Here is an 18,331-nt window from a genome sequence, read left to right as displayed (position 1 = left end):
AAATTTTTTCTTTTAAAAAAAAGGGGAGGGGAAGAGTTCCCTGGTGGCCCAGTTGTTAGGATTCCCTCAACGAGGATTCCTTTGATTTTCGCTGCCATGGCCTGGGTTCAATCCCAGGTTGGAGAACTTAGATCCTGCAAAGCCATCATGGCAAAAAAAAAAAAAAAATCTTTATAAAGAAAAAAAAAAATCTTTGTAAACATTTATAAAATCTTCTTCAGCCTTACTTTTAATTTTAAGGAAGTAAAAATACAATGAAACTTCTTCAAAAAATATCAAGTGAAATTTCAAACCCAGAAATATACAAATGTGTTTGTGAATAAAATATAGACTTGGGGGACACAAGATCCATGTAACCAATCTGAATGCAGTCCTTCCAATCAAATGCAGCTTCCTAAGAAGACTCACCACTAAGAGGAGAGTCCCCAGCGGTGAGAGGGCACTCCTGGCCTCTGAGGTCGTAGCTACTCTGATTCCTTTTGACATAGCAGCTTTAGGAAGAGTTAGATTTCCTCAAGGACTCCTTTTTGAGAGTTCTGCGGCACCACCATCAACAAAACAGTCTTGCTGTCCCTTATTTTGGGCTGGAGTGCAAATTAGAGTGTGGTCATTCATTGTGTTTAACTGTGTTTTATGTGTGAGCATAAAACTCAGTGAAGGAAACATTTAACCCCACACTAGCCTGTTCTCTCTTTTCCAATCATTAATAATTAAAGAAATCTGCAGGGGTTGATGTGCCATGCACTGTGTTAAGTACCCCACACACAATCTCAAAAGGGACTTCATCAGGAAAGTGCTGTTGTCATCCCCATTTTATGGGTAAGGAAAGTGAGGGATGGAAAGGCTTACTAATTCAAACAACGGCACACTGGGGTTGAATTCCAGTGTGCCTAACTCCTGGGCCTCTGCTTTCCACCATGTCCTTATAATGTATTTTATTTCATCTGGCAAACTGTGGACTCACTCAGAGAAGCAGGGCATGAGCAACAGGGTCCCAATATGAGGCTCTAGTAATATTCGAGGGATGAGATGAAAATGACTTCAGCAAGGAGATGTCTTTTTGGTCAGCTTCAGCTGGTCCTACAGTTAACTGTTTTGACCCTTCATGCTTTTTTTAAAAAAATACAAATTTATTTATTTGGCTGAACCAGGCCTTAGCTGCAGCATGTGGGATCTAGTTCCCTGCCCAGGGCTTGAATCCAGACCCTCTGCATTCAGAGCACAGGGTTTTAATCCCTAGACCACCAGGGAAGTCCCATCCTTTGGACCTTCATGCTTTACTCATCTAAACTCGTAACTAAAATTTAGGTACTAAAAGGAAATAGATAATTCCAGCTACATCACCAAATTGAATAATTTCAGATAAATAATTACTTAAGGAAAAAAGAAACTTCATTATGCTGAGCAGAATATATACTATTACGTTTTTACTCTAGTTTTAATTCCTTGACTTCAAATACTCCATTCAAAGAATAAGAATACTCCATTCTACTTTTGCCAGAAGAATACTGTCAAAAAACAGCCAAATTTTAGTTTTTTAAAAAAAGACCCAGTTTGAGAATGAATAAAATATATTTTTGTCATAAGCCCTAAAAAATTATCACAATATTATTGGGAAAAGTGTCCATTTTTCATTAAAAGAAAAATTCCTTAAAATTATCCCAGAGGTCGGTGTAATTTAGTTTGGCAAATACCATTTAACAATCTAAAAGATGAAACAGGATTCATTTAGACTAATTTCCAGGAGAAGACAGTTGCTTAGTCACTCAGTCGTGTCCAACTCTTTGCAACCCCACAGACTGTGGCCAGCCAGGCTCCTCTGTCCATGGCATTTCCCAGGCAAGAATACTGGGGTGGGTTGCCATTTCCTTCTTCAGGGGATATTCCCCACCCAGGGATCAAACTTGGGTCTCCTGCATCCCAGGCAAATTCTTTACTGCTGAGCTACCAAGGAAGAAGACAATACGCTACACTCTATCATTAAAGTTTCACCCACAAGAATCCCCCAGGTGTACATACCTGGGGCGGTCCTCCCTGGAGGATAAGTAATTCTCGGACTGCTAATGGCTGATACACTTGATCCAAGATGTCTCTTAGGGCCTTCCTCGATAGGGCTCTTTCTTCTTCAGTTAACACCTAAAAGAAACACGTCCTTGGCTTCTGTGAGATACAAACCAGGCAAGCAAGAGAAGATAATGCTCTGCAACAGTGAACAAAGATGCTTGTGAGGGGAGCAGGAGGCCAACTTCTTTTGCCTCTTTTTTTTTAACTTTTTATTTTGTATTGGGGTATAGTCAATTAACAACGCAGTGATAATGTCAGGTGGACAGCAAAGGGACTCAGCCATTTATATACACGCATCCGTTCTCTCTCAAACTCCCCTCCCACTCAGGTTGCCACATAACATTGAGAAGAGTTCCATGTGCTATACAGTAGGTCCTTGCTGGTTACCCTTTTTAATTCTTTTGCCTCTTAGTTTCCTTCCATTCAGAGGAAGCTATAACAAGGACACACTCCTGGCCCCCTCTCCATTCCCTCACCCACTTCTGGGCAGGAGACTGCATCCACTCATCTGATTGCTGAGTTCTGGCACACACAGCTCACTCCTCTTCAGTCCCTTGGGCATGAGTGCACAGTCTGTTCTGCTCTTCTGTGCCACAGATTTTTCAGGGGCATGTCCTCTGCATTGGGGCAGAAGGAGCTGCAGTTTTCTAGCACCCTTTAAAACTGGGTGAGAAGTGCATCTCGTTGTGGAATGCACTGTTAGGAGACCCATGGGTCTCTCTCTATAGACCTTCCAGCTCTGCCTTGATGATTAATAAAGGTGACATTCTGATTTGTCATCTCTTACTCTGTTAACTGTCCTTTCATTCATTCAGAATCTGGGCAGCAAAGAGGGTGCTGTTTAATTGGGTCCCTGCTCCAAGCCACAACAGACTGACCCCCTTTGGGAGCTTCACAGTCAAGGCTCAGAATCCTGCTCGATATGATTTAGTAAATTGTGATGCAGATGCTGATCAGAGCAGGAGCTGTTGCGGAACTTGTCCAGCTTCATACGGTCCACCCACCATGTCTCCCCTTCTCCTTCCACCCCATCACTTGGTCCTTTCTGTGTTTCCCTTTTCTTTTCTCTCTTCTGCCTGAGACCTCTGGGTACTGCTTAGCTCAAACAACAGTCATAAGACCTGCTCCAGACCCCTCATCTCAAGGAAGTGCAGGCAGCAGGCACTGATGGAGCTGTCAAGACACACACCCTGTTGTAAAGAGCACAGAGCTCCGCTCCGCAAAACATAAGGGCACTGGAGGAGACCATAATTTCATGTGACTACTCAGGTGACGATGGCTTTTAAATGTTTTCTGTTTTTTCTTTTGTGAGCACAGGGAGAACAAACAGAAAAGGAACAAGCTGGAAGGTGACACAGAAAGGCTGACAGAAAGATGAGCTGAGTGGACATGATAAAATCTGGATGCAGGAGCGAAGGAGTTACACTGCATGTGACCCTGGTGACATTTATACCTTAACAGCGTCTTCTGTTAAGGTTCCTGTGCTAAGGCTGGCAGTGCTCTCATGGGGAAGCAGTGGTCCCTGTTATGGTGCACTTGTGAGTCTTGTCTCCCCAGTGACTGTGTGAGCTGTTGGAGAAAAGGGCCACATCTAATGCTTCTGTATCCTTCACATCACTTTATCGTCCAGACGCTCAAATCCTTACTGACTGTCAACAAAACACTTGCCTGTACCCTCAACACCTAACAACCGACACTGACTGGATTGTGGAGGGAACCCAGTGCTTGCATACTTCATCTCACTTAATCTTCCCAAGAACTTAATGAAGGAGACGTAAACAGTTTAATATTAATATTAGTAGTAGTAACTTTTTGGTGAGCACTGCTGGGTATTGGGCCAGGTAACTTACACACATCATCCTTATTCCTCACAGCCACCTTCCAAGGTGGGTATTATTTTTTTTCTCAAGGCAGGCATTAATAAACACATTTTACAAAGTTGGAAAGAAACAGAGATTCAAAGAAATAGCTTGCAACAGCTGTTTCAAAAAATGGAAAGAAGGGAACAGGTGAAATGGACTCTCCAGGAGTGAAAGGATTTGTATTTAATAAATGGAAGATCCAACCCCCTAAAAAGATTTGTCTATCCACCAGAGATACTTAGGCATTTAATAAAAATTCTAGGTCTTTCCATCAGCACTTTTCCAAAGAACTGAGACGATCTCTTATAGCAACCACATACAAGGACACACAGATTCTCACACACTCTCTTTCTCTCCCCATGGATGCTTACCTCTTCCTCAGGACTCAGCGATGATCTCTTGCTTGGGCAGAACCCCAGCTGGCACAGACCTGCTGCGATATCCCCCAAATGGCGGCAGAAAACCAGGCTCCCCAGAGACGTGTGCTGAGCAACACTGAGGAGGGCCCTGCAGCTTGTGTACAGCCTCCGGGTTGCGCTGGGAGCAGTACTGAGACATACCACGTCCTGAACGACGGCCCCAAACTCAGTCCTGAATCTCAGAGGGACTCCAACGCCGGGCGCGAGATAGGGGCAGACACCCAAGGTCACTACAAACTGCAAAACCGACTGGACAGTCTTTTGCTGGGAGACGCTAAGTGTATCCGGGCTCAGGGCAGGAGCAGTTTCTGGAGTCTTCGGGTTGGGTTTACCTGGATTGAAATCAGCTGCCAGGCGGAGCATGGTTTCCTTCAAGCACAGCAGCAGCAGTAAGGTCTGGGAGGTAAAACGCCAGGTGACATCCACAGAGTCTTGCGGCCATTCTGCCTCATGAGCAATTTCATCCCGTAGGAGTTTCAGTATCTTCCAGTGAGGATCTTTCAGAAACTTGTCCTCCAAAGCAGACAGGTTAGATTTTAAAGTAGCCAACAGGATATCATGTTTCGTGATCTGCAGTGAATTTGAGCCTGATCCTTCTGAAGAAAAATCAATCAAATTACATACATGGAAAACAAATTGTGCTTCCCTCCATGAGGAATGCCTTGCCCACTCCAGTTCATCTTCTGAAGCCTGACTCAGATGTCATCACTTCTAGAAAGAGGGCCCCCAACTGGGCCTCCCCAGCCAAGGCAGAATTCAAGACCACATTTTCTGCCTTACCACAGCACTTTGCATGTAGTTAGAATTATGTACATAACACATTATATTGGGTTAGCCAAAAAATTCATTTGGGTTTTTGATAGCATCCTATGGAAAGACCTGAGAGAACTTTTTGGCCAACCTAATACTTCATGGAGTTTGTTTCCATTCCCCACACGTTCTGAGGGGACAGGGTGCTTGCTGCCCCAGAACCAAGAGGCCAGATCTTAATCAACTTACTGGGCTGAAATTATAGCGAGAACAGAAATCTAAAAAGGTAAACATTTACCACAGAAGGCTTATTCAAGCTGTTCTAGATCCCAGGGATAAGGCACTGAAGAAAACAAAGTCCTTTCCACCATAAAATTACAACCAGTGAGGCAGATCACAGAATATGGACATGGGATGCAAAGAAATTAATTCAATCACACACACTCCCTAGTATCTAGTCTCTATTTTTCCTGAACTCTCCCCAAGTGGTCTTTACTGCCCTCTGCTGGTGAAGGACATCCTTGCTGACTCCCTCCTTGAAACGCTCCTCTCTTAGGTTCTGGGGCAGCAAGCACCCTGTCCTGGTTTTTTTCCTCCTACCTCAATGGCCATCTCGAAACGTCTCCTCTACTGTCTCTTTTCCTCTACTAGATATCAAAGTGCTCCAAGGCTTGTCCTGAACTCTGGATTATCTTCCTTGACAGTCTTATTCAGGCTTAGGTCTTTAAAAATGAGCTAAAAGCTGCTGCTGCTGCTGCTAAGTCGCTTCAGTCGTGTCCGACCCTGTGCGACCCCATCAACGGCAGCCCACCAGGCTCCCTCGTCCCTGGGATCCTCCAGGCAAGAACACTGGAGTGGGTTGCCATTTCCTTCTCCAGTGCATGAAAGTGAAAAGTGAAAGTGAAGTCACTCAATCGTGTCCGACTCTTAGCGACCCCACGCCCACCAGGCTCCTCAACCCATGGGATTTTCCAGACAAGAGTACTGTAGTGGGGTGCCATCGCCTTCTCCGGAGCTATAAGCTAACAGCTTCCAAACTTACATGTCTGGCCCACGACTACTTAGAGCCCATGACTCTAAGTTTCAGAGACATATTTCCAACTGCTGAATGAAATCTCCACTTGGATATTTCTTAGGCTTTTCAAATTTAACAAATTACTGACTCTCACAGGTACCATACCCTCCTAAGTACAATCTAACCTGGTTACCAACTGGTAACATCTCCACCTTTTTCTTTTATCCAACCCATCACCAAGTCTTTCCTGTTCTGCTTACTAAATCATTCTCAAATTTATTCATTTTTATCCATCTCACGACTACAACCTTTGTCGAAGCCACTGACACCTTTAAACTGAAGTACATCAGAACCCTCTTGCCTGGCTTCCCTACTTTCACTCTCCCAAAAATTTACTTTTCACACATCAGATCCTCTTAATATTTAAAACAGATTTCTCTTGAGAATTCCCTGGCAGTCTAGTGGTTTCCAATATTGGAGCACGGGTTCAATCCCTAGCCAGGGAACAACCTAAGATTCCCACATGCCACGTGGTATGGTCAAAAATTAAAAATAAATAAATAAATAATAAAATAGATTTTTCTTGGTAGAAGCACGCACACACATTCCTGACATATATACACCTAAAAGCGGAAATGCTGAGACACAGATATCCGGAATCTCAATCTAAATATTATCTCCTCAGAGGTGGCCTTCCTTGACCACTCTAAAAGCCATCCCCCACACTCTTAACTCTGTGATAACACCCAATTTCTTTCCTCTATAGTACTTATCATAATCAGTAATTATTTTATTGGTATTTACTTTCTTTCTTCTCTATTAGAATTTAAACTTAATGACAGTGGGTACTACATCTATCTTGTTTGGTGGGTGCTTTGCACAGCTGACATAAACAAGTATCTGTAGTTGACTGAGTAAAAGAATGAATGAAGAGTGATAATAACGATCTCCTCAGAACTCCTATAAGACCAAGCCTCTCACAGATAACTATCAACTCTGAACAAAGAGTAAAAAGCAAATATCTGAAGATGCCTGAAGGTGATGAAAGGGAACAAAAACTAGAGAAGGCACCCAGGAGGAAAAAAACAGCACTGAAGAAGCTTCCTGCTTTTCAGTCTAGCATTAGGTCTTTGCATACCAAAAACACGAGAAGAATTTCATCTTACTGACTTGAGAACCAAAGCACAGAATTCAGGGTAACTACAGCAGGTGGAAAATAAGAAATTTCAGAAAGTATAGAACCAGAGAGGAAGAGCTCCCAGTTCTGCATTCAGTCAGTTCAGTTCAGTCACTTAGTCGTGTCCCACGACTCTTTGCAACCCCATGGACTGCAGCACGCCAGGCTTCCCTATCCATCACCAACTGCCGGAGCTTGCTCAAACTCATGTCCATCAAGTTAGTAATGCCATCCAACCACCTAATACAAACTGCTTAAATCTGTGGCTAATCTTTGCACTAAGCATCTATGGGAAGCACTTTACATACCTCGGCTAAAATGGAGAGAATTGAAAAGAGCTGCTGCCCATTGCAGAAGAGAGAGCTTAGAGTATGAATCAGCCAAATGAACTGCCTACTTTAGGGAACTCCCTGGTGATCCAGTGGTTAGGACTCAGCACTTTCACTGCCGTAGGCCCAAGTTTGATCCCGAGTCAGGGAACTACAATCCCACATGTCATACGGCATCACACACACAAAAAAATGCCTACTTTAAAACAAAACAAAACCAAAGAAGATCAATCTTCTCCAGAGGACTGTAACAGAATCTAGAGTTTCAACAGAATATCCTTCATGATGTCAATGATACAATCCAAAAGTCCTAGACCAGATGAAGAAACATGAAAATGTGATCCACCTCAAGAGAAAGACAATCAAGTATAGACTGATCTGAGATGACCCAGGTGTCAGACTGAGCAGACAAAGATTCTCAAGCAACTCTTATAACTGTGTTCAAGCACGTGATGGAAAATACTCATTATGAATGAACAAAATACAGACTCTCAGCAAAAAAGTAGCAAGCATTTTTTAAAAACCCAAATGAAAATACTAGAATTTAAAAACAAAATATCTGAATTTTTAAAAAAACTCAATGGATGGACTTAACAGCTTTGAGATGACCCCCCCAAAAAAAGTGAACTTAAAGATATACATACCCCTAGAAATTATCCAATCTGAACAACAAAGAAAAAAATATTTTATAGAAACAGAGCCGTAGTATCTGTGAACACCATCAAATGATGTATTTGTAATAAAACAGAGAGTAACTAGAATAAAAGGAGAGAAAATGAAGCACAAAAGGATGTGAAGAAATAATGATCAAAATTTTCCAAAATTTAGTGAAGAAACAAATTTACAGATTCAGTAAGCTCAGTGATGCCCAATCAGGATAAGTAGAAAGAAAATCACATCTAGGCATATTATAGTCAATCACTGAAATCAGATAACGATCACACTGATAGAGGGCAGAAATCAACACAATACTGTAAAGCAATCATCCTCCAATTAAAAATAAATAAATTAAAAATTAGACAAAGAGAAAATCTTGAAAGTAGTCAGAAAAAAGCAGTCAGCATAGGAGACGAATGCTATGAATGACTGTGAACTCACAAGCAATGACTTAAAAGATAATGGAAAACATTGAAGTGGTAACAGGGTAAAAAACAAACAAAAAACAACCACCACCACCTGATGTGATGACAGGAGGAAAAAAACCCCACCTATCAAGTCTCAATGCTATATCCAATAAAAAGTAACCTTCAAAAATGAAAGGAAAAGGAAGAAAAACTAAGATAACTGACTGCCAGCAGATCTGGAACACAAACAAATGCTAGAGGAAGTTCTTCAAGCTGAAGGAAACAGTACTAGATGGAAACCTGGATCTTCAGGAGGAAGGAAAAGCATCAGAAATGGTAAATATGTGGCTAAATATAAAAGATTCATTTGTCTCCTCTTTGTTTGTTTAAATATATATAACTGTCTAAAGTAAAATCTATAAAACTGTATTATGGGGTTTATTTCTTATATAGATACAATAAACATGAAAACTATAGTATAAAAGCCAAAAGGGGTGGAAGGCTATGAAAGAACCCTCACAGTTACAAGGTTTTTATGTGTCCTATGAAGTGGTACAAGATAAATTCTAAGCAGACTGTGAAAAATTACGATGTATATTGTAATTCTAAGATGACTACTAAAAATATCATGCAAAAAGGTGGGTTATAATAAAATGCTGAAAACATAAATGAAATCGAACAACAATAGATTTCAAAACTAAAGTTAATATATCTTCTAAGAAAGATGCAACTGATGATAACTAAAAGGGTGTTCAACAATACATTATTTATAATAGTGTAAAATTAGAAATACATGTTGAGTAAATTATAGTCTACCTGTATCTAACATACTGTATTTTATATGTAACATTTGTTTTGCTTATTATCGTCTCTCCACCAACGAGAACAAAAATTCCTTGAGGACAAGGATATTGCTGTTTTGTTCACTGCTGTGTTCTCCTTGCCTGGAACAAGGCCTGTCTGACACAGTAGCTGTTCAAAATAAGTAGTTATTTATTGAATAAATGAATGAATGATGGATGGATTATTTGAAGCCATTATACTATGGTGAACATTATTCAATGACATGTTCACTAAAAATATTCTCAAGTGAACAGAGCATGAAATACTACATGGGGAAAAGATATGAACAGTTTACAGAAAAAGAAATGCAAATTGCTCTTAAACATGAACATATGATCAACCTTGCTCCTAAGAGAAAAGTAAATTAAAACTATACTGAAATATCACTTCCCGTCTATCAAGTGGCTAAAATCCAAATGTTTTTATAACACATTGTGTGCTTTGGGGAAACACACACTTTCATACATGGCTGGTAAGAGACTAAAATGGTACATTCCCTAAGAAGAGAAATTTGGCAATATCTAACAAAATTATATAGGCATTTAACCATTGGCCCAGCAATCCCTCTTCTAAGAGTCTATCCTATAGATAGACACACAGGCAAAAATGCAAAGTGACATACACACAAAGCTTCTCACTGCCATACTGTTAGATATGCAGCAGTAGGGAAGGGATGGGGCTGAATCAAAGTGTGCTTTGTCTTGCAGAAGCACCCCTTAAATTGCACCAGGTGTCTCCAAAAGGTTACAAAACATCCAACAAGACACTGGAGTACAACCAAACACTCAAGCACCTGTCTGCTTTCAGTTGTGGGCCACCTAGAGTAACCGCTGCCTCTTTATAATGCTTACAGATAATCATGCCTGCCCTTTCATGAACATGCATGCCTCCCAGGCTTAACACTACCCTGGTCCAGTGGTTAAGGGAGATAGTGCTTTGAGGCCTATTTAACACAGAACAAATCTGACTCCATATTGGGTCTCTTCCTCTAGCTCTAATCTTTGTGCCCTAGGACCTGAAATACACACCATAGCCTTTTCTCTACCTCCTAGGTTTGACCTTTAAAGGTGTAACTCTTTTCCACTTATACAGAGATAAAAAGTTGCAGAAAAAATAACATTTCTCTCCATTGGAGGTTTATAGGAACATCATGGCTAGATCAACAACTGCGCCAATTCTGCAACAAGCCAAACCCTATCCCCTTTTAGTAAAAAAGAAGCCTGAATTCTAACTAGGTTAAGATGGTTTCCTGGTACCACCATCTTCTCAGTCTGCTGGCTTTCCAGGTAAAGTTGTTATTTCTTGCCCCAATACCTGCCCCCCAATTTACTGTCCTGTTCTGGTAGAGCAGTGAACAGTAATAGCTTGAACTTGGTAACACTATCTCCCTGACTCCTTACTTGTCACCTGTAATAAATGCTTCTACTTTAAGAAAGTACTTGGTGTGTTCACTAAGGACCCCAAACCCACGGAGTCTGGTAAAAGTATTTTTTTATATTAACAAATAGCTTAAAACAACCCAAATATCCATTCATAGAGAACTGATGAATAAACAGTGGCATATTCACATAATGGAATACTATACAGCAGTAAAAGGGAAAGAGGAAGATTTCCACGTACCACTATGCAGCTATCTCTAAGGCATACCGAATTTTAAAAGGTATAGAAGAATGTATATAGTATGCTAACTTTTGTGTTAGAATGGGAAGGTACACAGATTAAAAATTCACTATAATGAACTGTCTATAGAGAAACAGAAAATAATCAGTGGGAGTAGACAAGGATAAATGTATCCAGTTTTAGAGTTTTCCTCTTAAAGCACTGAATGTTTCTCACGAGCTTCAAAGGTGGTGCTACTAGTAAAGAATCTGCCTGCCAATGCAGGAGATGCAGGAGACATACGTTCAATCCCTGGGTCGGGAAGATCCCCTGGAGAAGGAAATAGTAACCCACTCCAGTACTCTCGCCCGGAAAATTCCAGGTACAGAGAAACCTGGTGGGCTACAGCCCATGGGGTCACAAAGAACTAGACACGACTGAGCACACACACGTTTTTCATAGTTTTAAAAAAGAAAAATCAAAAATAAAATTCAAAATATTACTAAAGATAAAAAACAAATGAACCTAAAAATTCTATACTTTATGTCCAAGGTTGCCAAAATACAAGCTACAGGTCAAATCCGGCCCTTCACCTATTTCCACAAATAAAGTTTTACTGCAACACAGTCATGCTCATTTATTTACGTATTACATGTGGCTGCTTTCGAGCTATGATGGCAGATGTGAATAGCTGTAACAGAGACAGTATGGATCACAAAGCCCAAAATATTTACTGCTTGCTTTTTACAGAAAAAATGTTCCAGCTCTTTCTCTAAACCAAATTAGCAGCATAACCACACATAATTATTTCAAATGACTTGAAATATAGAACTTTGTACATCCTGAGGGCAAAAACAAACAAAATCCCTTAGAAACAGTAGGTTTGTTGATGATAGTAATGTTGGACTTGTTATTGTAAAAAATTATATGCACGTGTGAGTATATATGAATATGTGACTATATATTTGCATGCATATATATATAAAGTAAGTAAATAACTGTATTAATTTTATTAGGAATCAATATTTACAGGTAAGAGAAAAGAAATACAAAGATGAAAACATAAAATACAGTAAAGAAGAATGGCTAGGTGGACAAACACATGTTAAAGAGTCTAGGTCATGGTTACGAGTTTTCATGGTAAAATTCCTTCAACTTTTCTATAAGCTTAAAATTTTTCTTAATGAAATGTTAGGAAAAATTTAAACTCTGTAACATTTCATTTTAACTGGGAATATCAGTAGGAACTTTCAATTTGCTTTTTTTTGTTTTCTGAAAATCCACATATTTCCTGGCTCTAATCATTGAAAAAGTCTGGAAGCAATGACATTTCAGTGGCAATAAATATTACTAGTGTCCATCTTATGGTCCCTAAATATCACTTATTCTTAAAAAGAATTGCTTTCAAGCATTGAGCAAGAAATGTATAAGATGAATATCTTATGTCTTTAAGCAAAGAAGCAATCATGACTACTAGGTCACATCAAAGAGTCCAACAGCTAACTTGAATGACTCCCACAGGCCACAGATGGAACAATTAAGAGTATCAAGAATAATCACTACAGTAAACTGAAATATATATATACAAAAACATGATTACATAATAAAACCAAAAAATATCACTCCGTTGGCTAAATTTGGAGACTAAGACACTAACGTTATTTTTCTGAAAACTGATGGATAAAAGAACAGGATGAACCTAACTATGAAAACTTATGTGTGTGTGCCTCAGTACACACATAGAAAAAGATCTCAAAAGCTATACTTCAAAGTGTTAACAGTGATGATCTCTGGATGGTAGGACTTTGGGTGATTTTTCTTTTTTGCTTCATTAAAGTTTTTTTCAGAGTGAATATGTGTTGTTTCTGTACTAAAAATATATTTTAAGGTTAGAAAACAGTATGTAGTATATGAGATCATTTTTGTAAACAAATTATACATATATATATCTCCAAAATGTAATCGCTGGAGTGTGGGATTAAAGTTATTTTAATTTTCTTCTTTTAGCTTCTCTAATTTTTTTAAAGCTTTACTATAAGTAATATTAACTACTTCTATGAAAAGAAAAAGGAACAATAACATTTAAAAATGTTATTCAATTTAGTGAGATCACTAAAATAGTGAGAATCAGAAAAGTAAGATTTTTCAGGACTTCTCTAAGACTGTTCAGGGCAAGTGTTCTGACTCACTGGCATGAGTATCTGTTGTCTTTAAATAATATACACCTAAACAGGAAATGAGTGCTTTCATAGCTTGTTGCCACTAATGATTAAGATCAATAAACAATCTCTAAGTAACTTCCTGTGACTTTATAAGATCTTGGAACTTAAACATGGGACACAAAGAAAGTGATTAACAAAAGCTACTAGCCCTTTTTTCTTAAGAGCCCCTTATAAAGTGGTCTCTGCCCTCTTCTGGTGATAGAAATAAAAGCTACTTGAAAATAAACGGCATTCTGAGAGCAGCAGTTCTCAAAAGTGGGGTACAGGGTCTCAGGTTTTGAGGGCCTCCCCAAGAATTCTCTCAGAAAATCAGCAAGGTCAAAACTATTTTCATATTAATACTAAGACAGTGCCTTTTATCTTCTCATTCTTTCTTGAGTGTACCAAGTATGAAAATTCATTGAGTTCATATTCTATATTAAAATCAACCTTTTAAGAAATTACCTCTTGTTGAGTTTTAAAGACGAATACACAGTTATCTGAAAAGATGATGGAAATTTCCTCCCTTTCCACTTAAATATATAGATGTCTGAGTCTAGATATCCATCCGTTTCAATAAAAAAACCTGTCATGACAGATTGAACACAGAAGCAAATATGAAAACCCAGCTCTCTTCTAATAAGTCAGACAGTTAAGATTTGCAAAAGTGTAATAAAACAATGCCATTCAAAAGTAAAACAATGTTACTCTTCCAACTGTTATTTCAGAAAAATATATTTTTTTATGTTAACATGTAACAGGTTTGTTACTGTTGTATTTAAATAAATTTAAGAGTTCTCTTAAACTCTTAATTTGTAACACAGTAAATATTGATATACATAACCCACATAAAAGCTCTTTTAAGTCCTCAACATTTTTTAAGAGTGTAGGAGTACTGAAACCAAAAAGTTTGAGATCTGTAGCTTAAAACAAAGTTTTTCAAACTAGAGTCATATAGTGCTTCTGTAACTTTTTGACCATTTATTTTGAGCACCAGCTGTATTGTTATTTGCTTTATTCATTTATTTCTTCAAGTTAATCTTTTTAAACTTAAATTAGTAATAGTTAATATACTATCTTAAGGGATATGTATTTAATTCAATCCTTGCACCAACTCTGTGAGGTGTGTGTGTGTGTGTGCGTGTTAGTTGCTCAGTCGTGTCCGACTCTTTGCGACCCCATGGACTGTAGCTTGCCAGGCTCTGCTGTCCATGGGGATTCTCCAGGCAAGAATACTGGAGTGGGTTGCCATTGCCTTCTCCTCTGTGAGATGTAGAGTATTATATTAATATCCTTATTTCCAGATAAGAAGACTAAGGTTAAGGCATTTGCCAGAGAGCATATTCAACTCTGGCAACCCAGTTCGAGAATCCAAGCTCTTGATCACTATTTGAAGCTTTTCAGCCTCAAAATGTTTCTCTACATACTGCCTACAACCATCCCCATCATGCTTTGGGAAATGCTCCCCTCATAAACAAAGTTATTTATTCTTCCCACCACCAATTTAAAAGTCCATGCTTGTGACATTTAAAAGCAGACTTCATAATTTGTGTGGTACTTTTATCCAAACTGTAAAGTAAAGGACTTTACTGGTGGTCCAGTGGCTAAGATGCTGCACTCCCAATGCAGGGGGCCCAGGTTTGAGCCCTGGTCAGGGAATTAGATCCCACATGCCACAAGAAAGATCAAAGATTCTGCATGACACAACCAAGACCTGGTGCAGCCAAATATATATATATGTGATACAGCTTCATCATATACAAATTACCAAAATTACAGCCCCCCAGTTCAGTTCAGTTCAGTTCAGTCGCGTCCGACTCTTTGCGACCCCGTGAATTGCAGCACACCAGGCCTCCCTGTCCATCACCAACTCCCAGAGTTCACTCAAACTCATGTCCATCAAGTCGGTGATGCCATCCAGCCATCTCATCCTCTGTTGGACCCTTCTCCTCCTGCCCCCAATCCCTCCCAGCATCAGAGTCTTTTCCAATGAGTCAACTCTTCTCATGAGGTGGCCAAAGACCCCCAACCACCACATAATTCAATTTTAATGACTGAGTTCAATGAACATATATTTAGTCTGGCAAGTTATCATTATTTTTTTTAGGAAAACTATTGCTAAAATGCTGGGAAAGACCAAGGGCGAGAAGTGGGGAACAGAGGATGAGACAGTTGGATGGCATTACCAACTCAATGGACATGAGTTTGAGCAAATTCCGGGAGGTAGTGAAGGACAGAGAAGCCTGGCATGCTGCAGTTCACGGCATCACAAAGAGTCAGACACAACTTAGCAACTGAACAACTGCTGAGATGACCTCAAGCAATACTTCACTAAAACTGACAACCCCTTTCCAATTCTGCTTAACACACTTCCTAATAAGGGAAGTGGAGCTATTACTCTTACTTGCCCCACAACTGAGAACAGAAATGGAAGGCAGGTGAAGAGAAAATACTTAATCCTGTAGACCTTTTAATAGCTCAAAAGGGAAAGACTCGGTATCTTCCTTCCTTTCTGTCTATTCAATTACCATCTAGACTGAATTCTCCTTCCTCCTGTATCCTTCCACAGCTCCTTCCTCAGATAGCTCCTAACTAACCAACCAACTGCTACCTGTACCCTCCATTCACCACTAGTATTAACATTATCTTCTATGTTGAATATATTGGCCTGTATGCGGAGTGGGGCTTCCTCATGGGCTCAGCAGTAAAAAAAAAAAAAAAAAAAAACTGTCTCCTGCAGTGCAGGAGACACAGTGATCCCTGGGTTGGGAAGATCTCCTAGAGGAGGAAATGGCAACCCACTCCACTGTTCTTGCCTTGGAAATACCACTGACAGAGGAGCCTGGCAGGCTACAGTCCAAAGGGTCTCAAAGAATTGGACACAACTGAGCGACTGAGTACACTATATTTGGAGTACGATCTCCCCAAACAAGATACTTGAGAGCACAAGTTGTTAAATAATATCTCTATCTCCAACAATCACTGGGGACAGAATACTACATACAGTTGACTCTCAGTAAATATTACCTCAAAAGCAGTCAATTGAAAGACCAAAAGAAGCTGAACTAGCTGGAGGTACTTTTAGCAAATACTTTCATCTTGTCTCAACACCCTCTGTCCATCAGGAACATATGAATACTTACTACACACAGGTATTTTTGTAATTCCTTCAGCAGCTGATATGATAAAAAAAAAAAAAACAGCAGAAAGATTCACACAACATAACCTATTCACACCACATAACCCAGTCTTTCTGTGAAAATAATATCATTTTACCAAATTATTCTTTTTCAAATAATAATGCTTGATTTCTCTTAAGCTAAATGAATACATGTAGAAACTCCACCACATACTCTGAGAGTTAGAGAGGGTCTTCCAAAAACGAAGTGTGTGTGCTTTGTGACAGATGACTACTTCCAGACTATTTAATTTATTTAATCCCTGTCCTCACTAATATTCTAGATAGTTGCAGTTGCTAGACAAGCTACCTCTCCACTAACAAGTTAAAAATCTATTGTGCAGTTTAATTCTTCACTGTGGCAAAGTAGGATATATAGTTCCATACTACAGTTGAAGGCATCTGAAATTCAAATCCTAACTCTACCACTTAGGAGACTGGCATTGGGCAATTTCCAATGTATCTGAGCCTTGGTTCCTTCATCTGTAAAATGGAATACAAGTAATACCTATATCATGGAATTGTTGTGAGGATAAAAAGATCCATACACAAATAGCACACTATAGGGGCTGACACTTAGCAGGCACTCAATTACTTTTTTTCCTTTTTGCTCACACTTCTCAGCTGGTGGATCTTAGTTCCCCCACCAGGGATTGACTCGGGCCCTCCACAGTGAAACCAGGGAGTCCTAATCACTGGACTGGCAGGGAATTCCCCCTACTAGCTTTCACTTGCCCCTAGTATGATACACTTACTGTTTCCCGACTTTTCTAAGTTTAGGGTGGAGGTGGGGGAATCTCAAAATGTGAGACTGGGAACATAACCTTCCCGTACCCTACCTTCCTCACCCTACAAACCCCTTCCTCCAAATTGTACACTCTAATTTAAAGTAGGGCCCTATTTCATATGTTTCTTCCCCAAAGCTCCAGATAACATCAGAGGCTCCACACTGAATAATCTGCTTTGGTCTGACAAGAAGTTCGTGTTCTGCCTCTAACCTGACCATCTGATCTTGATCAGATTATTTATTCTCTTTGATGAGCCAGGGATATCCTCAGGAGTAAAAGGATCCTTTGAGTGCCAGGCTACACCACTCCCAAGGTCCCTTCTGATTCTAAACTGGGAAAGATTAAAAGTGACTGTAAATCTCTAAATCCTCTCCCCAAAACGCAGCTCAAACGTCACTGCTTCCTTTCTCTGGACTCCTTGGCACTCTGTACAAATGTCCAGTGTCCACATGAGACCCTGCGCTCTCAAGAAGCTCGGACCTCTTTGAGGCAGCTCTGGGAGACTCTCTGAGGCTGTGGTTGCAGTCCTCACAGAGCTGCAGTAAGGACGGATGAGAACACGTACCCACGGTGCTTAACACAGTGCCTGGCCCAAGGTAACCGCTCGAGATACTTCGGCTAGTATCAATATTCAACGGTTCCCATCCCTCCTTGAACCTCGGTTTCCTCAAGGGTAAAATGACACTGGACAGACCCTGCCCAAAGGCCCCAGGTGCAGCCCGGCGCCGAATTCCGTCCTCTCACCTCCCGGGCTCAGCAGCAGCTTCAACGCCTCCAAAATCTGCTCCAGACCACACTTTTCCAGAACCCTGCTACCAGCAGCCTGACTGACCGCCGCCATGACTGAAGCGCAAAGCTCTACTGGCGAGCTGCGCATGCGCCTCAGCGGAACGGTGCAGCTGCCGGGTGGCGCGTGGCCGACGCACTAGGGGCGGGATCGACTCGACTGGGAACGCCCCCTTTGGGAAAAAATGTATTTCTCTCGCCACCTGTATTTCCTTGGGGTAGGGGAAGTAAAAATAACTAACGCAAGCTGTCAACG

The 18,331-nt window shown here is 40.3% G+C and overlaps 1 protein-coding gene across 1 annotated transcript in view; it reads right to left on the bottom strand.

Moving 5' to 3' along the window:
• TANGO6 (transport and golgi organization 6 homolog) overlaps window positions 1–18,130 on the bottom strand; it is a 179,779-nt gene extending 161,649 nt beyond the window's left edge. The window contains exons 1-3 of the mRNA XM_068993035.1: window positions 18,034–18,130; window positions 4,298–4,941; window positions 2,020–2,136 (exon numbers count right to left, since the gene is read on the bottom strand). Coding sequence (XP_068849136.1) covers window positions 2,020–2,136; window positions 4,298–4,941; window positions 18,034–18,130 — 858 coding nt within the window. The remainder of the gene's footprint in view (window positions 1–2,019; window positions 2,137–4,297; window positions 4,942–18,033) is intronic.
• Between the last annotated feature and the right edge of the window lie 201 nt (window positions 18,131–18,331).

The sequence above is a fragment of the Capricornis sumatraensis genome, chromosome 20 (assembly GCF_032405125.1).
Source record: "Capricornis sumatraensis isolate serow.1 chromosome 20, serow.2, whole genome shotgun sequence".
In the NCBI taxonomy this organism is placed as follows: Eukaryota; Metazoa; Chordata; class Mammalia; order Artiodactyla; family Bovidae; genus Capricornis; species Capricornis sumatraensis.
This window is presented reverse-complemented; position numbering and strand designations above follow the sequence as displayed.